The 20,302-nt window shown below is 40.8% G+C and overlaps 2 protein-coding genes across 2 annotated transcripts; both read right to left on the reverse strand.

The window, feature by feature from the left end:
- Positions 1 to 600: 600 nt before the first annotated feature.
- usp3 (ubiquitin specific peptidase 3) lies at positions 601 to 10,814 on the reverse strand. Its single transcript, XM_072435092.1, has 15 exons — positions 10,559 to 10,814; positions 10,393 to 10,453; positions 9,680 to 9,799; positions 9,471 to 9,554; positions 9,332 to 9,410; positions 5,635 to 5,714; positions 5,174 to 5,284; positions 4,933 to 5,046; positions 4,722 to 4,862; positions 4,530 to 4,636; positions 4,288 to 4,368; positions 2,385 to 2,503; positions 2,195 to 2,308; positions 2,051 to 2,118; positions 601 to 1,149 (listed from the first exon to the last, which is right to left on the reverse strand). The coding sequence occupies exons 1-15, from the start codon at positions 10,647 to 10,649 to the stop codon at positions 870 to 872; spliced, it is 1,650 nt and encodes a 549-aa protein (XP_072291193.1). The 5' UTR covers positions 10,650 to 10,814; the 3' UTR covers positions 601 to 869.
- A 1,117-nt stretch (positions 10,815 to 11,931) lies between these two features.
- Positions 11,932 to 16,223, reverse strand: LOC140348929 (BPTI/Kunitz domain-containing protein). Its single transcript, XM_072435093.1, has 6 exons — positions 16,064 to 16,223; positions 13,824 to 14,015; positions 12,584 to 12,760; positions 12,333 to 12,377; positions 12,110 to 12,188; positions 11,932 to 12,039 (listed from the first exon to the last, which is right to left on the reverse strand). The coding sequence occupies exons 1-6, from the start codon at positions 16,125 to 16,127 to the stop codon at positions 11,961 to 11,963; spliced, it is 636 nt and encodes a 211-aa protein (XP_072291194.1). The 5' UTR covers positions 16,128 to 16,223; the 3' UTR covers positions 11,932 to 11,960.
- Positions 16,224 to 20,302: the final 4,079 nt, after the last annotated feature.

A 20,302-nucleotide genomic window follows, 5' to 3' on the forward strand; every position in this document is an offset into this window, starting at 1 on the left:
GATTCAGTCATTTTCTCTTGAAGTTGCTGAAATGTCTGTCAATGTCTCGATTTAGGTTGATATTGCACAAAATTTTCAATGGACCATAAAATTAAGTACAAAGGTGCAGAAATATCACTTTATTAGATTACACTAGACGTTTGTGCCTTTTTTTTAGCTCATTTTAAGTAAAACGGGTAAAAATAATGATTATCTTGATACAAAATGGTTTCATATTTCCGAAACAATTGCAATATGATAAACTCTTTGTTTATATCTCCCATCTCTACATGTATTGTGAGAAAATCAAAAGTGATATTAATTTTGTTGACCTATTGCCCAGTCTCAATGTTTAGTTGGTTTGTTTCCTCGTTTATTCTCAGGTGTCAAGTGTGAATTGCTCTGATGTATTTGAGTGTTGTGAAATTGCTTGAAAATACCACTGTACAACCCATTTCCTGGTAATGGGACAACAATTTTAGCTCTGTTTAAACCTATATCAATCCTGTTATAGACTTGGTTTGGATCTGGTGATACTCAGAAGGCCAAATATTTTCACAGAACGATACAAATTTGTGACATTATGTATTTTTTTCTTCAAATCCCAACACAAACACGGTGCTTATTTATCCAAGGTGGACTTTAATTAAGATTCATAGCTACAGGTTTATTACACTAAGTCCTGGACCAACATTCCAGGGTGAAGCTTCATTTAAACAACAAAGTTCAAGATAAGCCTTTATTTGTCCACACAATGGGGAAATTCCAGGAAGTTTGCTGTCTAGTTCATAACTGAACAGTAATGAAGACGGTTAAAACCCAGTGCAGTTATACAAAGTACAGAATAATGTGCTAAATGTAAAAAAATAACGTCTGTGTGAGCGAGACCATCATACACAGTGCATTGAGGGGCCGAACGTGTCGCCGTGCCCCGGGGCGGACGCGCCTTCACAGGGGTGGTCTGAGTTGCTTTCCCTCTCCTCCTCCGCGGACGGCCCTCTCTCCGCCGTGTGGTCCGAGGCCGCCGGTCCCGTGCGCTCGACGTAGAAGAGAATGTAGGCCTTGGCCTTCATCACGGCCTCCTCGTTGGCCAGAGTCACGGTGCTGTCGTTGAAGTGGTACCAGCGTCCTTCATGGCAGCCGTAGGCCGTGTAATGTCCCGAGCCAACTCTGTGGACAGACGAATACATCATATGGTCACTACCCAAGGATAAGTCCACCTCACAGTGTAATAGCTCCATCTAGTGGTCATACAGTGTTGCAGACTCTCCAATAATGAAATGTAGCGTAGATATTTTACTTCAAAGCAAGTACATTGAAACTTTTCTGGTGAAGTGTCATTAACGGACTTTCTAAATGTTCTGTCACAAAGTTCTAAACTCAGACAACCTAACTGGATTGTTTGCTAGCATAACCAACAATGCAGATAATCAAAATATGTAATTAAAATAATAATTAAAAAACTTAAGCGCCGCCCGTACAAAAAGCTAAATATTTAAGCCAGTAAGCCAGCTCCTTGTCTCCATTTTCTACTGTATGGCATTAAAGTTTCTTATCGCCATGGAGATCAGAAGCTGGCACTACCAGTACACTCAGTCATATTATTAGCCTATTATAATGGTTTTAGGGCCATTTTTGATGGCATGTTCAACTAGTTTTGAAGAAAGTCACCACACAGTATCGGTCAGTGGTGGAAGAAGGACTACATTTTAGTGAAAGCACAGATAAACATACTTTAACCTTTTAGTCCTGTTAAAAAAACGAATGGAAAGGCCTGATATGTGCTCTCAATGTAGTCAAGTAAAAAGTATTGTCTGTAAAAGCTACTATAATATAGTAGAGAAGGTTTTGACTTGATTACAGTACTTTAACATTTGTACTCAATTACTTTCCACCACTGGTATTGGCTGATATCACATATTGGCAGATACTCAAACGCAAGTATCACTATCGAAACTAAAAAAGCTGGATCGGTGTATCCAGAGTAAGAATGCATGATTTAAGTATTTTTGAACAAACATGAATGTAACAGTATAGTCCATCTTTTAGTTAATTACAGCAAACCACTCACCCAGACCCATGATGCACTGCGATTGCTGCCAGATCATAGAGACAACCGTCATGAGCTGCCGCCTCAGGCTAAAACACAACACAAGTATGAGTTAGAAGTTTTTAGCTCACTTTTTCTCATGACTAAAGGCTGCTCTTGGCTCACCTCCAGAAGGTAGTCTCTCATGTCCAAACTATTCATGGGAAACTTCACGTAGGTGTCCACTTTGTTTCTCATGAAGGTTGTCCAGTGGAACCGTTTCAGATGCAAACACAAAACCTACAACACACCTTTGTGCTTATTACTTTATGCCACATTAGCACTACTATTATAACTGTAGTTTGATCAAATTTACTTTTGGCAGCTTCTTAATCCAGAACTTCTTGGTTGATTTCTGTCGTTTTTTGCACTTCAGGCAGTAGTACAATTCAGTTTCATCAAGTTCTTCTAAATCAGTGAAGCTCTGTAAGCAGTCTGAAAAACAAATGAAAATTCAAGCCACAGTCAGCATCAAGCCAGGCCACATACTGTCCCTGCTGCTCAACTCTGTAATATTGGCACTCGCCCTCAGTCTATCTGGTGTTTGTAATCTTACGGCTTTGTGGTGAGTAACAGCACATTGGAAGGGCTATGCTGCCCAAAACCATAGCATTTGGGCCAAATATTTAAGGTTTCTTCACTACAGCTACACCATAAGAAATAGGACACGAGTCTGATCGGGCTTGCAATGTGCAAATGGGAGCAATTATTTAAAATGTAAAATGTCTTAAATTTGTGGGACAAGTTTGTGGCAGCGCTGCACGTACACAGTAAAGAATAAACAAAATAATTTGGATAACTTTTGTTGCCCCACTTGTCTAGATGCAATTTTGAGGCCACTGGTAAACGCCCTTGGAGGAGTTTGTTAAAGTTTGACGTGAGCAAAATCAGTGACTCCACGTTTTTTGACCTGGGCACATCAATCACATGAATCATTGGAACAATTTCATTTGATGTACCCGTATTTTTTTCATTTAAACTTTTTTCATAGTTTTGGCCGGGGTGCGACTTATACTTATATACTTATACTCCGCGACTTATATGTGATATAATTTGTTATTTTCACACTTGCAACCGTATTTCATATTCCAGTGCAACTTATATACGTTTCTTCTCTATTATGCATTTGCATTTTTTGGCTGGTGCGACTTCTACTCCGGTGCGACTTATAGTCCGGAAAAAAAACAGTAGTTTTGATTAACCTAAACACCTTTAATAAGGCTTGGAACATTTATACTAGGTCTGTATCTCATCAAAATGTGTGTTATTTAAGTTATTTTAGCAGAATGTTTCTAATTTTACAGTAAAAAGTACTACTTTTTGTGGGCCAATGTAGGAAGAAGCCTGAGGTCCAACAAAAATTGGTCTGAGGGCCGCATTTGGCACCCGGGCTAGTTTGGACACCACTGATTTAGAAACTTAAAAACCATGAGCAATTTTTAAAATTGGATTCTGTGGATAACTGGAGGCCAGTGATGCCAGGACCGGAGTCATGTGTTGGTGACGCTATATTCCTGTGAGCAGAGGGCCCTGTGACACAAAGACACCATCCACCCCTCCTAATACATCTGAATCACCAAACACAACTATTTCAGTTTTCTTCTCATTTAAAAGGTAGATTAAAAGTCATCCAGTATTTAATGTCTGCGAGGCCATGACTCAGGGGCTCAAACGATAAGGTATGATTGCAGGGAAATGTAAATGTGCACGACATAAGCAAAGCCAGGGAACGAGATATTGTATTTTCTCAAGAGCAATCCTAATGGCAACAAATAAATGTCAAAGAGAATTCGGCCTAGGATGAAACCCTGAGGTAGTTACAGACTGATACGGGCCACGGTGAACAGAGAAGGTTTGTTCTGACAAGCGTAAGCTTCATTCACCTTCCCATCGGGCTTGCTGCTCCCTCCTTACAGACTTCCATGCATTTAGCAGTTATAAGTATGGTCTATGCCTGTGGCATAGGTTCTTGCATACTGCTCGTTTCCTGCTTATTGTCAGGGGCAGAGATAGGGCCGAATGCGTGCAAGAGTAAGTATGCATAGCCCATGAGCTCTTTACCTGCTTATATTGCCAGGGGTGGGATCTGCAAAATTGTCTTGTTTAGATCCGCAACAATGTTGAATGCAATAGCCTGGGGCTCGGGCCTAAATAAGAGTAAACCCTTCTCAAACTACGTTGTGTATAACGTATTAATCGTAGACTGTAACATAACTAACCATGCAATGTGCAGGTGGGACCTGGCTCCTGGTCCTTACTCCTCTTCTGTCTGAACTGACGGGGAATATCCAGAGACAGATCTGAACCAGAGGAAAACAATCAGTTACATAAGCAGGTTTTTTCAATTTAGGTAAGACTAAGATAAATAAGGTCCAAGATACAAACAATCTAATTTCTATCCTGACCCCATTAACAGGGGTAAAAAATAAAATATCACAGGAATTTTTTATTTATTTTTTACCAAGAAATGGGTCAAACTTGCGGGATTCTGTTCCACATATCAAACAGTTGACTTCATTCTGAAGAACACCCCCAAAAATACTTGTGACAACACTGGCATTTCCATTTCTGAAAGCACAATACACCACATACTGAATACACTTATCATTTTGAGGATAATATCCCGTGAGGTGTGTTTTCTAAAAACACTTACAGGGTGCCCTTATCTCCGGTCGACAGCTGGACCTCATCCTCAGACAGGTGCACGTCTCCGTTCTTACTGTTCTGCAGCTCTCTGTGGAGGTGGTCCAGGAGGTATCGCATGAACTCATGTGCATCCTGCTGCTGATAGCCCCTAAACACAAACAATTTCAGACGCTGTACTTTGGGACCATATTCGTTCTTTAAGAGTGGTGCAGCGTTACCTGAAGCTTGGCATGAGCTTCCAGATGGTGTAGAACAGAGAGTCTGGACTGAAGGCGGTCTGGTTTCCCTGCCATAGTGAGCAAAATGTTTTCCTGACCTCCTCCACCAAAGATCTGTGTAGCAAGAGCATATATCATTTAGTTCTGTGCTCCATGGAGCACCATGGTTCATGGTGCTCCGAGCCCGTGTTTGTCATTGGAACTGTGGCTTGATTAGGCAGTAACCAGAGAAGGTGCTTACACACTGGTGTCCCCTTGGCTCCGGGTGTGGTACATCCTTCCTGCTGCTTTACCGCTGAGCTGAGCTGCTGCTGGCAAAGCCTTGAAGTAACAACTGAACTGCTCAATATTGCTGTTGGATGAATAATATAACAGTAATTGTACAATCATGTGTGACAGCTAAAAAAGGGATTAAAAGCAATCAATCTCCTCTCCTCAAACGATATCAATTCCCACAATACAAAAAGCAGCAAGGTTCTTTCTGAGTACCCTGTGTAATCCCTGCATGGGCCCCAGACCAGCCTAACAAAGGGCTTTGAGGCCCTTATGCCCCTTCAGAACTGGCACGGATTTTGGATCAAATCTTCTGAAGGAAAATACACTGAAGGCTCCCCTATGTGTCAGTGTCAGTCCTCAACAACAAACTTTCCCTCTCTGTCCAAGAATTCACAACAAGATCAACTTTTTAGAAGCTGCTCTCACCTGAGCGACTGCAGGACAGCATTCATGAAGCAAGTGTTTCCAAGGTTCCTCAAACCTGTAGCTGCCAGAGTGACCCCATCCTGACAGACAGATGAGAGGTACTGAATATACAATACCACAACAGGTACCGTGAAGCATGATAGACTGATGGAATTTAATAATAATAATAATAAATATAGCCGCAAGCGGCAATGATCGGCCCTCGCTACGCCGCCGCCACGCCGCATAAGGAGGGGGTGCTAACGCGCCCCAATTGTCCTTTTATTACGCCTACTGCTGAATCTGTGACGCTGTCACATCTTCTCCCCTTTGTTTTACCATCAAAAAGCTATTTTATTTTGAATTCTTGGCAAAATGTGCGGCTTTGCCGCACAGACACTGTGACTCTTTGAATAAAAATGTGGATAACTTTTGATGGTCCACCCCTGAAGATGAGTCTCACCAAATTTCAGGTTAATAGGGCTGACGCCCTAAGAGGAGTTTGTGAAAGTCTAAAGTGTAAACATGTTCTGGCGATTTCCCCATTGGAATAACATGGAAGGTTTCGGTCATCGTTACGGCAACGCCATAACAATTATGACATGGGTCTCATTTACATTTTTGATGGGGATTCTAAAATTGAGTTGTGTGTCAAATTTCATTTAATTTCGCAAAACTAAACATTTAACCTCCATAGAAAATCTGTAGGGGGCGCTGTGGCTCCAAATTAATTTATTTCACTTCAAGTAGGTTTAGGGCAAAGAGTTTAACAACTGATTCTAATTTGACGCAATTCGGACTTTATCTGCGCAAACGGCAGAAATGTTAAATTTGGGAGATTTCTGAAATTCTAGCTACAGTTTGCGGCTTCGCCGCACAGAGACCGTGACAGGTATCAATGTAATTTGGATAACTTTTGATGTCCCACTCCTCAGTAGCATTTTCACCAAATTTCAGCTTGTTAGGGCCAACGCCCTGGGAGGAGTTCGTAAAAGTACGACGTTTGGAAAAACTCCGAAGTCATGCTTAACCATTTTTGAACCAATATGGCCGACATATGGTTGGGTGGACGGCGTTGCCGTAATAATATTTTTTACTTCTCTTGTCACCAAATTTCATGATTCTACGATCAGATTTTTTTTGGGTCATTTCCTATCTCTCAATGCATTTTTGGTACATTTGGGGGCGCTGACGCGCCAATTTTTTTTATTTTAGAAAAGGGAAATAGCCAGAATGTAGAGAGGCACGATTTTTAGAGGTGTGCAAATTTTTGTGACTTTTCGTCAATGTTCACTGGGTGAAAAATAGGGGGGTTGGTCCCGAGAAGAAGAAGAAGAAGGAAAGAAAGAATAATATTCCGATGCGAAAACAATGTTTCCCATTTTTCAAATATCATAAACTATACATTTTAGCTCGCGCTTTCCTACCTCATGGTGTGGGTCCCTGGTCACTGACGGGTACTTTTGTTAATTTTGAGTGGGCTCCGCCCACTTTGTGTTTTTGGCCCTCTATACAGTAATAATGTTCAATTTTTGCATTACATGCTTATATGCACGGAACATGCAAGAGATGGGGAACGTATTTGTGTGCTACTTAAAGCAAATGGGTGCTTTATATAGGGATGACGACCGCAATGTAAAGTGCTCGTTTAGTGTGCACTTTTGCACGGGCTTCGCCCGTTTACAACGGTAATGTTCCATTTTCCTACTACTAATTAGTATGCACGGGGCGTGCATGAGTGGAGGAGTGCGTTAGTGAGTGTTTGGAAGTGGGCGAGCGCTTTGCGCTCGATTTCGTGCGCACTACGTGCGCACTTTCGCAGCCGTGCTTCACACGGCCTTACGAGATTAATAGGCCTCTCGCCAGCTTGTGGCGCTCGGGCCTAATAATAATAATAATAAATATAGCCGCAAGCGGCAATGATCGGCCCTCGCTGCGCCGCCGCCACGCCGCAAGAGGAGGGGGCGCTAACGCGCCCCAATTGTCCTTTTATTACGCCTACTGCTGAATCTGTGACGCTGTCACATCTTCTCCCCTTTGTTTTACCATCAAAAAGCAATTTTATTTTGAATTCTTGGCAAAATGTGTGGCTTTGCCGCACAGACACCGTGACTCTTTGAATAAAAATGTGGATAACTTTTGATGGTCCACCCCTGAAGATGAGTCTCACCAAATTTCAGGTTAATATGTCTAACGCCCTAAGAGGAGTTTGTGAAAGTCTAAAGTGTAAACATGTTCTGGCGATTTCCCCATTGGAATAACATGGAAGGTTTCGGTCATCGTTACGGCAACGCCATAACAATTATGACATGGGTCTCGTTGACTTTTTTGATGGGGATGCCAAAATTGAGTTGTGTGTCAAATTTCATATAATTTCGCAAAACTAAATATTTAACCTCCATATAAAATCTGTAGGGGGCGCTGTGGCTCCAAATTAATTTATTTCACTTCAAGTAGGTTTAGGGCAAAGAGTTTAACAACTGATTCTAATTTGACGCAATTCGGACTTTATCTGCGCAAACGGCAGAAATGTTAAATTTGGGAGATTTCTGAAATTCTTGCTACAGTTTGCGGCTTCGCCGCACAGAGACCGTGACAGGTATCAATGTAATTTGGATAACTTTTGATGTCCCACTCCTCAGTAGCATTTTCACCAAATTTCAGCTTTTTAGGGCCAACGCCCTGGGAGGAGTTCGTAAAAGTACGACGTTTGGAAAAACTCCGAAGTCATGTTTAGCCATTTTTGAAGCAATATGGCCGACATTTGGTTGGGCGGACGGCGTTGCCGTAATAATATTTTTTACTTCTCTTGTCACCATCTACCTCTGCGCCAAATTTCATGATTCTACGATCAGATTTTTTTTGGGTCATTTCCCATCTCTCAATGCATTTTTGGTACATTTGGGGGCGCTGACGCGCCAATTTTTTTTATTTTAGAAAAGGGAAATAGCCAGAATGTAGAGAGGCACGATTTTTAGAGGTGTTCAAATTTTTGTGACTTTTCGTCAATGTTCACTGGGTGAAAAATAGGGGGGTTGGTCCCGAGAAGAAGAAAGAAAGAAAGAAAGAATAATATTCCGATACGAAAACAATGTTTCCCATTTTCCAAATATCATAAACTATACATTTTTGGAAAGCGCTCGCGCTTTCCTACCTCATGGTGTGGGTTCCTGGTCACTGACGGGTACTTTCGTTAATTTTGAGTGGGCTCCGCCCACTTTGTGTTTTTGGCCCTCTATACAGTAATAATGTTCAATTTTTGCATTACATGTTTATATGCACGGAACATGCAAGAGATGGGGAACGTATTCGTGAGCTACTTAGCGCAAATGAGTGCTTTATATGGGGATGACGACCGCTTCGCGGTCGTCATCTCAATGTAAAGTGCTCGTTTAGTGCGCACTTTTGCACGGGCTTCGCCCGTTTACAACGGTAATGTTCCATTTTCCCACTACTAATTAGTATGCATGGGGCGTGCATGAGTGAAGGAGTGCGTTAGTGAGTGTTTGGAAGTGGGCGAGCGCTTCGCGCTCGATTTCGTGCGCACTACGTGCGCACTTTTGCAGCCGTGCTTCGCACGGCCTTACGAGATTAATAGGCCTCTCGCCAGCTTGTGGCGCTCGGGCCTAATAATAATAATGGCACTTTCTTTGTCTTAAGAATACATGTTGAATATTACAATTATTGATCTGTAAATAAACAATAAAAGACCACTTACAATTTTAAGTATTTTGTTGTCTGGACCAACACTTTCTTGAATTTTACGTTTTCTCTCGCCATCCAAGACAGTTCCTGGACTAAAAGAACATCTTTAGTAAAAAACAATGTACAATGTACTTCCGTAAAGTATAACTTACTTTTCTAAACTCTGCAAATGCTCTCTAACCTTCTGCACAAGTCCGAGCGCTGTGTCATTGACAACAAACTCATCACATCTGTAACTAAAACAAAACATTGACATTACAAGTACTTGCCAACTAATGTTGTAGTGTGTCTTCATTTTGTTTCATTTTGTTTGTCTATTATTTGGAATAAACTTTAGATTAAACTGAAAGGTAAATCTTACCAAAAGATGCTATAGTTGGTACAGTCCATGCAAACACAATGCTGGTTGCTTTCTTCACCTTTCTCCTGACTGGAGCTGGAGCTTTCCTCGAAGTGTTTCAGTGCATGTCCGTTCACATATCTGTGCGCGCCACACATTTGGAAGATTTTTACCATCATTATACTTTTATATCAACTCAAAGCTAAGCACCAGTTCTGACACTATAAACCATTTAAAAGTGAGTAAACAAATCGACATTCAAGCAACTGGAGGCAAAAGTGTGACTTTAATGTGATTTGAAAAGGAGAAACTGGGATTAATCTCAGAATATTATAAAGCCAATGTAGCTTTGGCAAATGAAAACTATTCAGCTTCATGCGAGTGACATCAGAGCCCGGTCTGAAGACATTTATAATTGTCCTTGACATTATACGTGTAGTTATACTTACACATTTGGACAAAATCCCCCACAATATGTTTTCATGCAAGTATATATATTTACAGATATAGTACATACATACCACAAATTATACGTTTTGTGGGGCTAGAGAAGAGTATTTTCCAGTGTATTCCTCCTTATAAAAAGCAAATGAAGTGACATTTCTGCACTGGAAATCCAAATCGTATTGTATCCTTTATGTTTTGTATGTAAATACTTCAATGAAATGGTGTTACCCCACGACAGAGCGTTTTCAAGTACATATTATTATCCTTCACAGTTCAGAGCCTCTCACCTTCCACAGTGGACTCGCAGACAGGTCAGACACATCCATGCGCTCTGGTCAGATGTGCACACTGTAAATAAACCGCACGTTTAAGCAACAGAAAGCAGCGGATCACGTGGAAAGGCGTCATTATAGCCCACCCCAACCCCCCGCTAAAGGGACCTCCGTATCTCACCTTGGCAGCTCCAGGACGACGGGGCGCCCTGGGGAAACACGCCCGGGTCCGGGACTGAGCTCGGGGTAAAGCTCAGGTGAGGACACTCCATCGCTCACGCTTCAAGTCTGCAGCAGCAACGAGCGCGACGAGGAAACGAGCTTCATTCACCGGACTAGCGTGCTAATGTGAACCAAACCCGACAAACAGCGGCGCGTTTACCTTCACCGGCGACAATTTACAGTCTAATAAACCTCACTGCAATGTTTCGTTTCCACCAAATAACCTAATTTCACGTGAAAGCGGGTCTTTTTTGGGGGGAAAGATGTCAAGTCTTCGCAGTAAACAAACGCAGAGAGGACGTGCGGAAGTGACGTAGGCTAAACCGGGGCCGGGAAAAAAAAATAAGACTATGTAATCTATTTTCTAGTTAATATATCTTCTAAATAAGACAACTTCGCATTCAACCATCTGACATTTCACGATCAAAATAATTAAATCAATAGTTTTTGACATTTGAAGTTGGTCCGTTGTATGGACGTTTTATATTTTACTTTTTATGAGTTTGACGCATGCGCAGTTTGGAAGTCTCTGTCCTCGCCTTGTCTTTATTCTTTAGACGGAGCTTTGGCACTGGTTTATTGCTCGAAAATAGGCCTAGACCGATAAGACATAAACTTATGATCAGAAATTAGACTTTACACTGTCAGACATAATCAAATTTCTTAGGATTATCTATTATAAGGAGTAGGCACACATAATTGAAGATATCTTTGCCTTGGCTTGATGAGCTTCAGTAAATATTTGGACTTTCCTGGTTTCATTACTCTGACTTAAACGCCCCTCGAGGCAATGGCTGTTGTTATTTTGGGCATTACAAAAATAATTTAAATTGAATTAGCTATTCATTGCATTTGTGCAAGACTCTTCTTTACCCACCCTGCTTGTGTGAGTATGTGCCCTGATAATATAATAGATCCACGATATGTGCCTGACTTCAAACAGAATGCAATTTGTTAAACAAGTTCACATCTTTATTGAAACATTGTATCAAACAGTTCACAGAAGCTTTGAACAGTCATAGATATGAAAACTTTTCTTTTGTTTTGATACAGCAAAATAAACTAATGCACGAGCTAACACAATAACCAGCTTCAAAACTTACATTACTGTTCACTAGGCCTAATTGTGATGGTTAATGTTCCATATTTCCTTTTAAAAAACAAAAAAAGGATCTTAGTCAAGTCTTCATGTTCTGACACATAACAGTCCAGTGTAAACCTATGAGCCCTTTTTATGATGAACAGCAGTCACATGATCTGCATTCAGCACTAGTGACCAGAGCAAACATGGCTGGAGATGTATAGGTCTTGTGCTCTGTCCGTCTCTGTGTGCAGTCACATGATTGTTGTCACATGGCGCTTCACGACATCTCCACTGTGGCGTCCTGCAGAGGCACGTCCTGTTGCATTCTCCCCTCTCCCTTCTTTGCTTCCTTTTTCCTAAAATGGGCAAAACATTTTCAGCTGGCTGCTTCATACTAAGTAGTTCAGATGTTTTGGTCGGACTTACTTTGACTTGACAGTTAAAACGATGACGGTTATGACGATGGAGCAGACAATAAGAGCCAGCAGGACTCCACAGATGATCGCTGGAGAGAGAATAAAGTAGTATGATTCTTCTTACACAATTTTCATTCAAAGAAAAATAGCCGTTTACTTTTATGTCATTAACTCAAGTACATTTTGGAATTCAACACTGGCCCTCTGTTAAATTAGATGCCGTTTGTGCTCACCAACGGGGGTGTCCGACTCAATGTCCTCCTCCTCTTCTCGGTCATCTAAAAAAAAAAAAAAAAAAAAGTTTTGTCATTATTGCAAGAAATGCAACAAAGAGAATAATATACAGGCCCCCTCTTTGTTTACTTTGGTGATGAGAACAACATATTTTATATTGGTAATATGGGTTCGAGAGATACTAATACTAAATAATGACTTACAGTATAATACAATTTTCAACCCAAATGTACCAAACAAGTGTCCTCACCGTGGATGCCATCACAGGTGGCGTTGCAGCTCTCCATGTTGATGAAGCGGTTTCCATTTCCAAAACAACCTGTATAGTGGAACTTCTTGCAGTGGTCGTGAACCGAGTCATAGTAGTAACTCAGAATTTTCCCACCGCAGCCTCCTTTGCTCTTCGGGAGGTGGCAGGCTTTGGTCACTGTGCACAACACAAAAGAAAGTGTCACAAATAGCTATTTTACCTGGCGACATTGTGTGGCTTGTTAAGCAAGGCAATGTTATTTGTAGAGCACAATTTACACACAAGGCAATTAAAAGTGCTTCACAACAGGAAAAAATGCATTAGAATCCAAAGGAAAAAAAAGGACGAGCAGCATGTAGAGGTTGAACAGAAGCGGTCCCAGGTCAGGGGCATGTGGACTGAGACAGTTACCAATTTCAACAAAGTACTTCCTGTCTTCCAGATAGGACCTTAACCAGTTTAGGGCAGTGCCAGTGATGCCCACCCAGTCCTCTAGTCTCTGTAAGAGGATCTCATGATCGACAGTGTCAAAAGCAGCGCTCATATCTAACAAAATTAAGACTGAGGCTTTGCCTGTGTCAGTGTTCAGGCGGATGTCATTTGTCACCTTGACAAGAGCAGTCTCGATAACACTGCTAACATCCACATTCTCTTATGGGCATTTCTATGTTCCTGTTTTTCTATTCACTTAATAACTATTACATTAATTATTAATTGTGTAGAGGGCTCTTCTTTTTTGTGAAATAACTTGAATCTCTTGAAATAATCATACTAATTACATTTGTTCAGGAGATGGTCTGGGATCTGTGCCTTTTTCTGCTACTTTCTAAAATGTAAAACACTAGATACTCTGCATATTGTATGTTTATGATACATTGTCTGAAGTTGTCTTTTCTTTGGGATGCTGGTATAACCTACTTAAATGTTGCCTCTGTTTTTTAAAGATAGCTAGCTAGCTACCTAGCACCAATGATTTGCAAAAAATATTGGCCTACCCAGTAATTGTATTTATTGATTAAAATCCATACAACTGCTAAAGTATTCTATTGATAAATAGCTTGAAAAGTTAAATTGAAAAGAACAAGTTCCTTTCAATATTAAAAGAAAGATCAAACTATTTCTGTTAGTGATATTCATTTATTCATTTTTTTCCTGTTCCTAGTTTTTGTATTTTTGTCACACAATTGCAATCAACGTTCTTCTGATTCTGATTGTATTGCTAAAGCCCACAGACACTTACGATCCATGGGGTAGATGTTCTCAGCGTTGGCAGAGCAGTTTCGGATGCACTCTGCCTCATCTTTGAAGCGGTTGGCGTTTCCTCCTTCGCCTTTGTACAGAAACGGCTGGCACAGGTCCGACACTTTATCATAATGCACCGCGTACATGAAGGTTGCGCCTGTGCCCTCGTCTTTGGGCAGGAAACAGAAATCTGAAATACAAACATTCAACTCATTCCACAGCAGCAAAATCACCAGCCTCGTCAGCCTCTCTCAACAGCCATTATTGCATTGTTATACAAGACATTTTGATTGCCCACAAAATTTTAGAAGATCGTTGTTAGCAAGCTTTATCTTAACCTAAAAAATACCATTCGTGTTGTAAGTAGAGGTGAGTACATTTACTTGGGTAACGTTATGAATAAAATTGTACCTTTCCGAGTTGCAGATACCAAACATTTACTCCTACTTGGGTTATATAACAGTGTCGGTGTAATCCCTCATTCGTCCAGGCGTGTTCCATAGTAGAAAAAGCTTCAGTTGTAGTCATCTGGACTCAGTTAGAAAAAATAGACGTTTCGACTCTCATCCAAGAGTCATTGTCAATAAAAGAATTTAGATCGAGAACTCCGATATTAATACTGTTCTGTGGTAAGACCCGCCCATTGGGCGGAGCCTTCCTGAAGTAGAAAGAGTTGTTTGTTTCAACAGAAACTCCCCCTTGTATCTACCGAGCTAGCCTATTCAGAATCTTAATGGGCTATTAGAATCCTCTGTCTTTGTGAGACCCTGGCTCAACCACCCTGAGTACCTGATTAGCATCTAAATGACCTGGTCCTGGTCCTCTACCTTTCCAGGGGTTCAGTATACCATTATAGATACCAGGAAGATTGAATCTTAGCCCTCCATTTCTGTTTAAAGAAGGTCTTTCTTTTTTAACAAAAATAGCTTCCTTGACTCCTCTTTCAAACCATCTTTTCTCCCTGCTTAAAACCTTCACCTCACCGTCTTCAAACGAGTGATTAGAGGCTTCAAGATGGAGATGCACGGCGCTCTGTGGTCCTGAACTTGTATTTCTTCTGTGCTGATAGAGCCTCTTGTGTAGAGGCTGTTTTGTCTCACCTATGTAACGTTCTTTACAGCTTTCTTCACTGCATTGGATCGAATAAACTACATTGCTGTTTTTGAGTCGGCAACTTGTCCTTAGGATGAACCAGTTTTTGTCTTAAAGTGTTTCCTGGTTTAAAATAAACAGGGACTTCGTGTTGTCTAAAAATTCTCTGCAGTTTTTCCGACAGGCCAGACACATAAGGGATAGAAACACCCTTCCTTCTCTGTTCAGTTTCCCTTTTGTCCTGCTTTTTGGTTCTCTTCACTCTGTTGAGAGCCCAATGTATTTTATATAACAGTGTTTTCACATTGGGAGTGCCAGTTTGTTTTCTAATGGGTGTGTTTTTGCTCGTTTATGTGTCTGTTGGTCTTACAAATAGTGTATGTAGTTCTCATTTACATATTTTGCTTTAGGCTGACTATAACAGTTATTGTGGGACTACAGATGAAAAATTGCCTTTTGGCCATTTCTGGCATATTTACAGATTTTTTTGTAATGTACTGTACTGTCCCTGAAGTAAATAGATAAATAAAACCTTTATTGGCTATGTTAAATCATTTGAACTTTTGCGTTTCTCGCACCACTCCTTCGGATTTCATTTTGTTTTTCCAATCTTTGTGGACTATCCTTTGAAAATCATTGTCAGTCTAATTCCAAATATGTGCTGTTTAAAGTGTGAAACAAAAGCTGTGAGGCCGAGACTAATGTTTAACCCACACAGACCCACTCCCTGTTTTTATGGTGGTAATAAAAAATATAGTTTATGGTACATCTCTGCCCTCCCGCCCTTTTACAGAGAAGAGCGCACAAAAGACTTTACTTCCCTCGTCATTAACTTAAACACAGCCTCAAAGAAAATGACTATTTCTGCCTCGTCGGCCCTTTTTGAGCAACAGTTTACACAACAGACAAACTGACCCTAATCTCTAATGGAGGACAATTACTGGGGAAGTAAACTTATACAAAAACATAAACATGTGTATTTTTAGACTTGGTAGAGTTGAAAATGTCACACAATGCGTTCACTTTTGAAAACAAGCTCATTTACAATTCTACAATACAAACACAACGGCCAGGCCTATGTGCAGGTGCCTTTTGAATGAAATACCCCCCTATAAAGTTATTATTTGATTAAAGAAGGTGTTTTACCTGGAATCAAGTGTCCAGAGTGAACCAGTGTCACAGCGGTTCCTAAAAACAGCAGGAGCTTCATTGCACAGCGGTGTCGAGCTGGAGACAGAGACAATGCACAGTATAGTGAGGACCGGGGAAAACCTTTGGACCCACTGATGGCGCTGACACCTAATCGAAACTAAACGGCTCCACACAGCTTTTATGACACCTGCTGCCAGTGAGTGATAGGGTGGACCATTCTGACACAAAGTTCGTCACAGCCCAGGCCACATCTTAGCCCTATGGAACATAAGGGGCGCTTGGTCTTTTCTTTTGGGCCTTACGTACCTCTGCTCAGAGTGATGTCCCAGTACAGTGCACTCTCAGGGGTCGGGCTGCAACAATTGATTAATCGCAACTAATCGATTATCAAGCTAATCGAATTTAGTAATTGTATAATCGTTGTCTGGCCTAAACAGTCTACAGAAAATGTTGTGTGCCGAGAGAAGAGTTGTTAATTGTTAATTGTTCAAAGAATTACTTCAAGAAGACACAGGAAACATGTAAATTTAGTGTTCTTGATCAAAAACCTTTTTTGTCTGTAAATATTATGATCCGGATCTCCTCAAGCGTTGTTAACTATGCTTAACTCTGTAAAGTTGAGAAAAAAAAATCATATTCTTGGGCCTTCTGCATTCTTGATAACTAATTGATGAATCAAAAGCATAACGTTAGACTAATCAATCAGTAAAATAATCGTAAGTTGCAGCCCTACTCCAGGGCAACCATAAAGTCGTGAACTCCTCTGCACCATGACACCACTGATCCTATTGATTTTTAAACAAGATTATGATCTACTATATACACTATAACCACTGTGTCTTTCAAACAGACCCACAGTGTAGGGATGGGCCATAACATATATCTTTTATAAATATAATACAATAAGTCCTTTGGGGGAATCTTTATTATACCGATATTCAATACTGGTATAAAGGCATCAAATATATTATTAAAGCCGCAAGCGGCATCCAAAGGCCCTCATGGGCTGCCGGGCTTTATACTCTGCACTTGTGACTTGATTGCCAATTCAGTCATTGTTGACTAGTTTTGTAAGATAAGATAAGATAAGATATTCCTTTATTGTCCCACATGGGGAAATTTCATTGGTGCAACGCAGGTAGATACAGAGGTAGATACAGAAGAACAGATCACTTATAGGAAGCCATAGCAGGAGTAAGTATGCATGACCTATACATGGGCATTTTCACTGGTTGTACCAGGGGCATCGCTGCGCGCGCATGTTTGGTCAAAGCCCTACGCCCTGCTGGGGCTTGAGCCTAAAAAAGGTCTAAGGACAAATGAAACACCTGACAGGTCCAGTCTGCTAGTGGAGTGTATTTGATACCAAACAAAGAAAGGGACCTAAGGAAAAGCCTTAAAAATGTGTTGAGTACCAATATTTGCATGCAACTTTTCTGATGGAGCATCCACAACTGGCTTTTCTTGTCTTTATTGCTTTGTCTCGAATGTTCCAAAGTATACCATTAAACATACTTATCACCATGGAGACAAGCATATTTTTGAGCAGTAAGCCATGGTTAAATAAATTAAAGATTGATGAAATGCATGTCTTTATAAATACAATTGTTTTCATTTATAAAGACAAAAATGTATCACAGCAGAAGGACATAGTACTTAGATTGATTCTGTCCCATGTTTAACCGTCCCTAGACGTCAGTGCACTATCTGCCTCTGCACACGTCTTTGCTGAGTATTTATCTTTTACGATGACCCTCTCGTCAACGCCTCCACCTTGTGTGGTGCTTTTGTATCTTTCACAACGGACCCAGTCTCGTCTGCCCCATCCCTCGATTTAGCTTTCGCAAAACTAATTGTCCCAGACAAAACTCGACCAAAGTTTTTAGTGTTAAAACTCACTCATGATCAGTGGGTAAGTGCACCAGACTCTTCCTGGACTTTGCAGTGGCTTTATTGCCGACTGGCAATCTAACCAGCGTGTGTTCTAACCATCTCCCCAGGCTCCTGCTGGAGGCCTGCCTAACTCTTTACTCTCATATAGGTTTAATAGGTTTTTTTGTTTCAGCTTGGACCTACTCTGGTGAATCACTGCAACTTCTTCCATCTATTACAGCCTTTTCTCTAACTACAAAGTGTAACCCCTGATGGGATATGCTCGGTTGCTTCAGATCGTACTTTGACCCTCCACCTCCCCTCCTCTGCATCCCTCTCATTCTAAATCATCCTCTACCCTCTCCCCATATCTACCACCACTAGTCTCCAAGCCCTGTAGGGAGACATCTAATACAATTATCGCTATGTCTTCTGCCGAAGTCTGAGCGCCAAATAACCCAAGTAATAAAGCGGTCCTTTCTGTGCAGTCTCTGCAGGGTGAAATACCTGACAAATACTGCCATAGATGTTATGATGGAGGAGGCAAAAACCCAAAAGCAGTCCGGATAAGGCAAATAAGAATTTATTTAACAAAAAGTTCAAAATCCAAAAAGGTAGGCACAAAGGCTCCAAAAGTAAAAAAAAAGCACAATATCCAAATTTCCAAAAGGCCAGAACTGAAAAGTACAAACTTGCTCAGGTAGACAGACAAACCAGGCAGGCACAGGGCAGGAGTACAAGCAGGACAGACATCAAGTGACTAACGGACACAGAACAAAGGGGAGACAGAACTTAAATACAGAGAAGCAGGTGATTGGTGGGAAACAAACAAGTGGCAGGAGAAACTAAGGTAACGAGAAGACCGACAGCAGGTGTGGTGGGAGGTGACTGGGAAATCCAGGAAGTAACAGACAGCAGGTGAGGGGCGGAGACACAGAAACAACCATGGGAGCACATGACAAACACAAGGGGCACATGGGAAATGGAGTCTCTGCAGCACGGATATTATAGACTTACATGCGTTTTGGTTTACAAGCATTTTAGAAGCACTTTTGAAATATTAATCTTGATTATTCACTTTTGAAATTTAATTAATCATGATTAATTAAGGGCAATTATGTCAAACCTGTTTTACAATATAATGTATTAAAGTATAATCTTGTTTGCTGTGTAAATTGCAGAGGAGGATTGGGAGGTTCCTCAGATTAAACAGACACTGGAGATGTATAGGGAAGATTAAAGCATAATACAGTATATTGTTTTATCATGTTTGCTGTGTAAAGTCAAGAGGATGTGTGGGAAAGCAAACGTAGTGTAAACTCACTTGTCACACGCTGCCTGGAACAACAGTTAACAATTAAAATTTGACACACTTATTCTCCACATCAAACTGACCATAAAAGCCAGCGGGGACAATACTGTATCTCGAACCGTGCGGTCGTGAAAATGTTGAATAAAGTGGCATAGAAGACAGAGAAGCAGGTGATTGGTGGGAAACAAGTGGCAGGAGAAACTAATTAAGGTAACGAGAAGACTGACAGCAGGTGTGGTGGGAGGTGACTGGGAAATCCAGGAAGTAACAGACAGCAGGTGAGGGACGGAGACACAGAAACAACCATGGGAGCACATGACAAACAAAAGGGGCACATGGGAAATGGAGTCTCTGCAGCGCGGATACTAACAATAGACTTACATGCGTTTTGGTTTAAAAGCATTTTAAAAGCACTTTTGAAATATAATTAACCTTGATTAATCACACTTTTGGAATATAATTAATCATAATTACACTTTTGAAATATAATTGATCATGATTAATCACATTTTTGAAATATAAATAATCATGATTATTCACACTTTTGAAATATAATTAGTCATGATTATTCACACTTTTGAATATAATTAATCATGATTAATTATGGGCAATTATGTCAAACCTGTTTTACAATATAATGTATTAAAGTGTAATCTTGTTTGCTGTGTAAATTGCAGAAGAGGATTGAGTGGTTCCTCGGACTAAACAGACACTGGAGATGTATAGGGAAGATTAAAGCATAATACAGTATATTGTTTTATCGTGTTTGCTGTGTAAAGTCAAGAGGATGTGTGGGAAAGCAAACGTAGTGTAAACTCACTTGTCACGCGCTGCCTGGAACAACAGTTAACAATTATAATTTGACACACTTATTCTCCACATCAAACTGAACATAAAAGCCAGTGGGGCCATAACTGTATCTCGAACCGTGCGGTCGTGAAAATGTTGAATAAAGTGGTATAAAGTTGGTACTGTTTGTGAGGGAGGGGTGATGTAGGCGGGGGGATTAGAGGTGTGCTCTTTGCGGTGACTCGTATCCTACGGTCGCA

Source organism: Eucyclogobius newberryi, unplaced genomic scaffold (genome assembly GCF_026437365.1).
Source record: "Eucyclogobius newberryi isolate DKJ021-1_F unplaced genomic scaffold, fEucNew1.0.hap1 SCAF_7, whole genome shotgun sequence".
Lineage (NCBI taxonomy): Eukaryota > Metazoa > Chordata > Actinopteri > Gobiiformes > Gobiidae > Eucyclogobius > Eucyclogobius newberryi.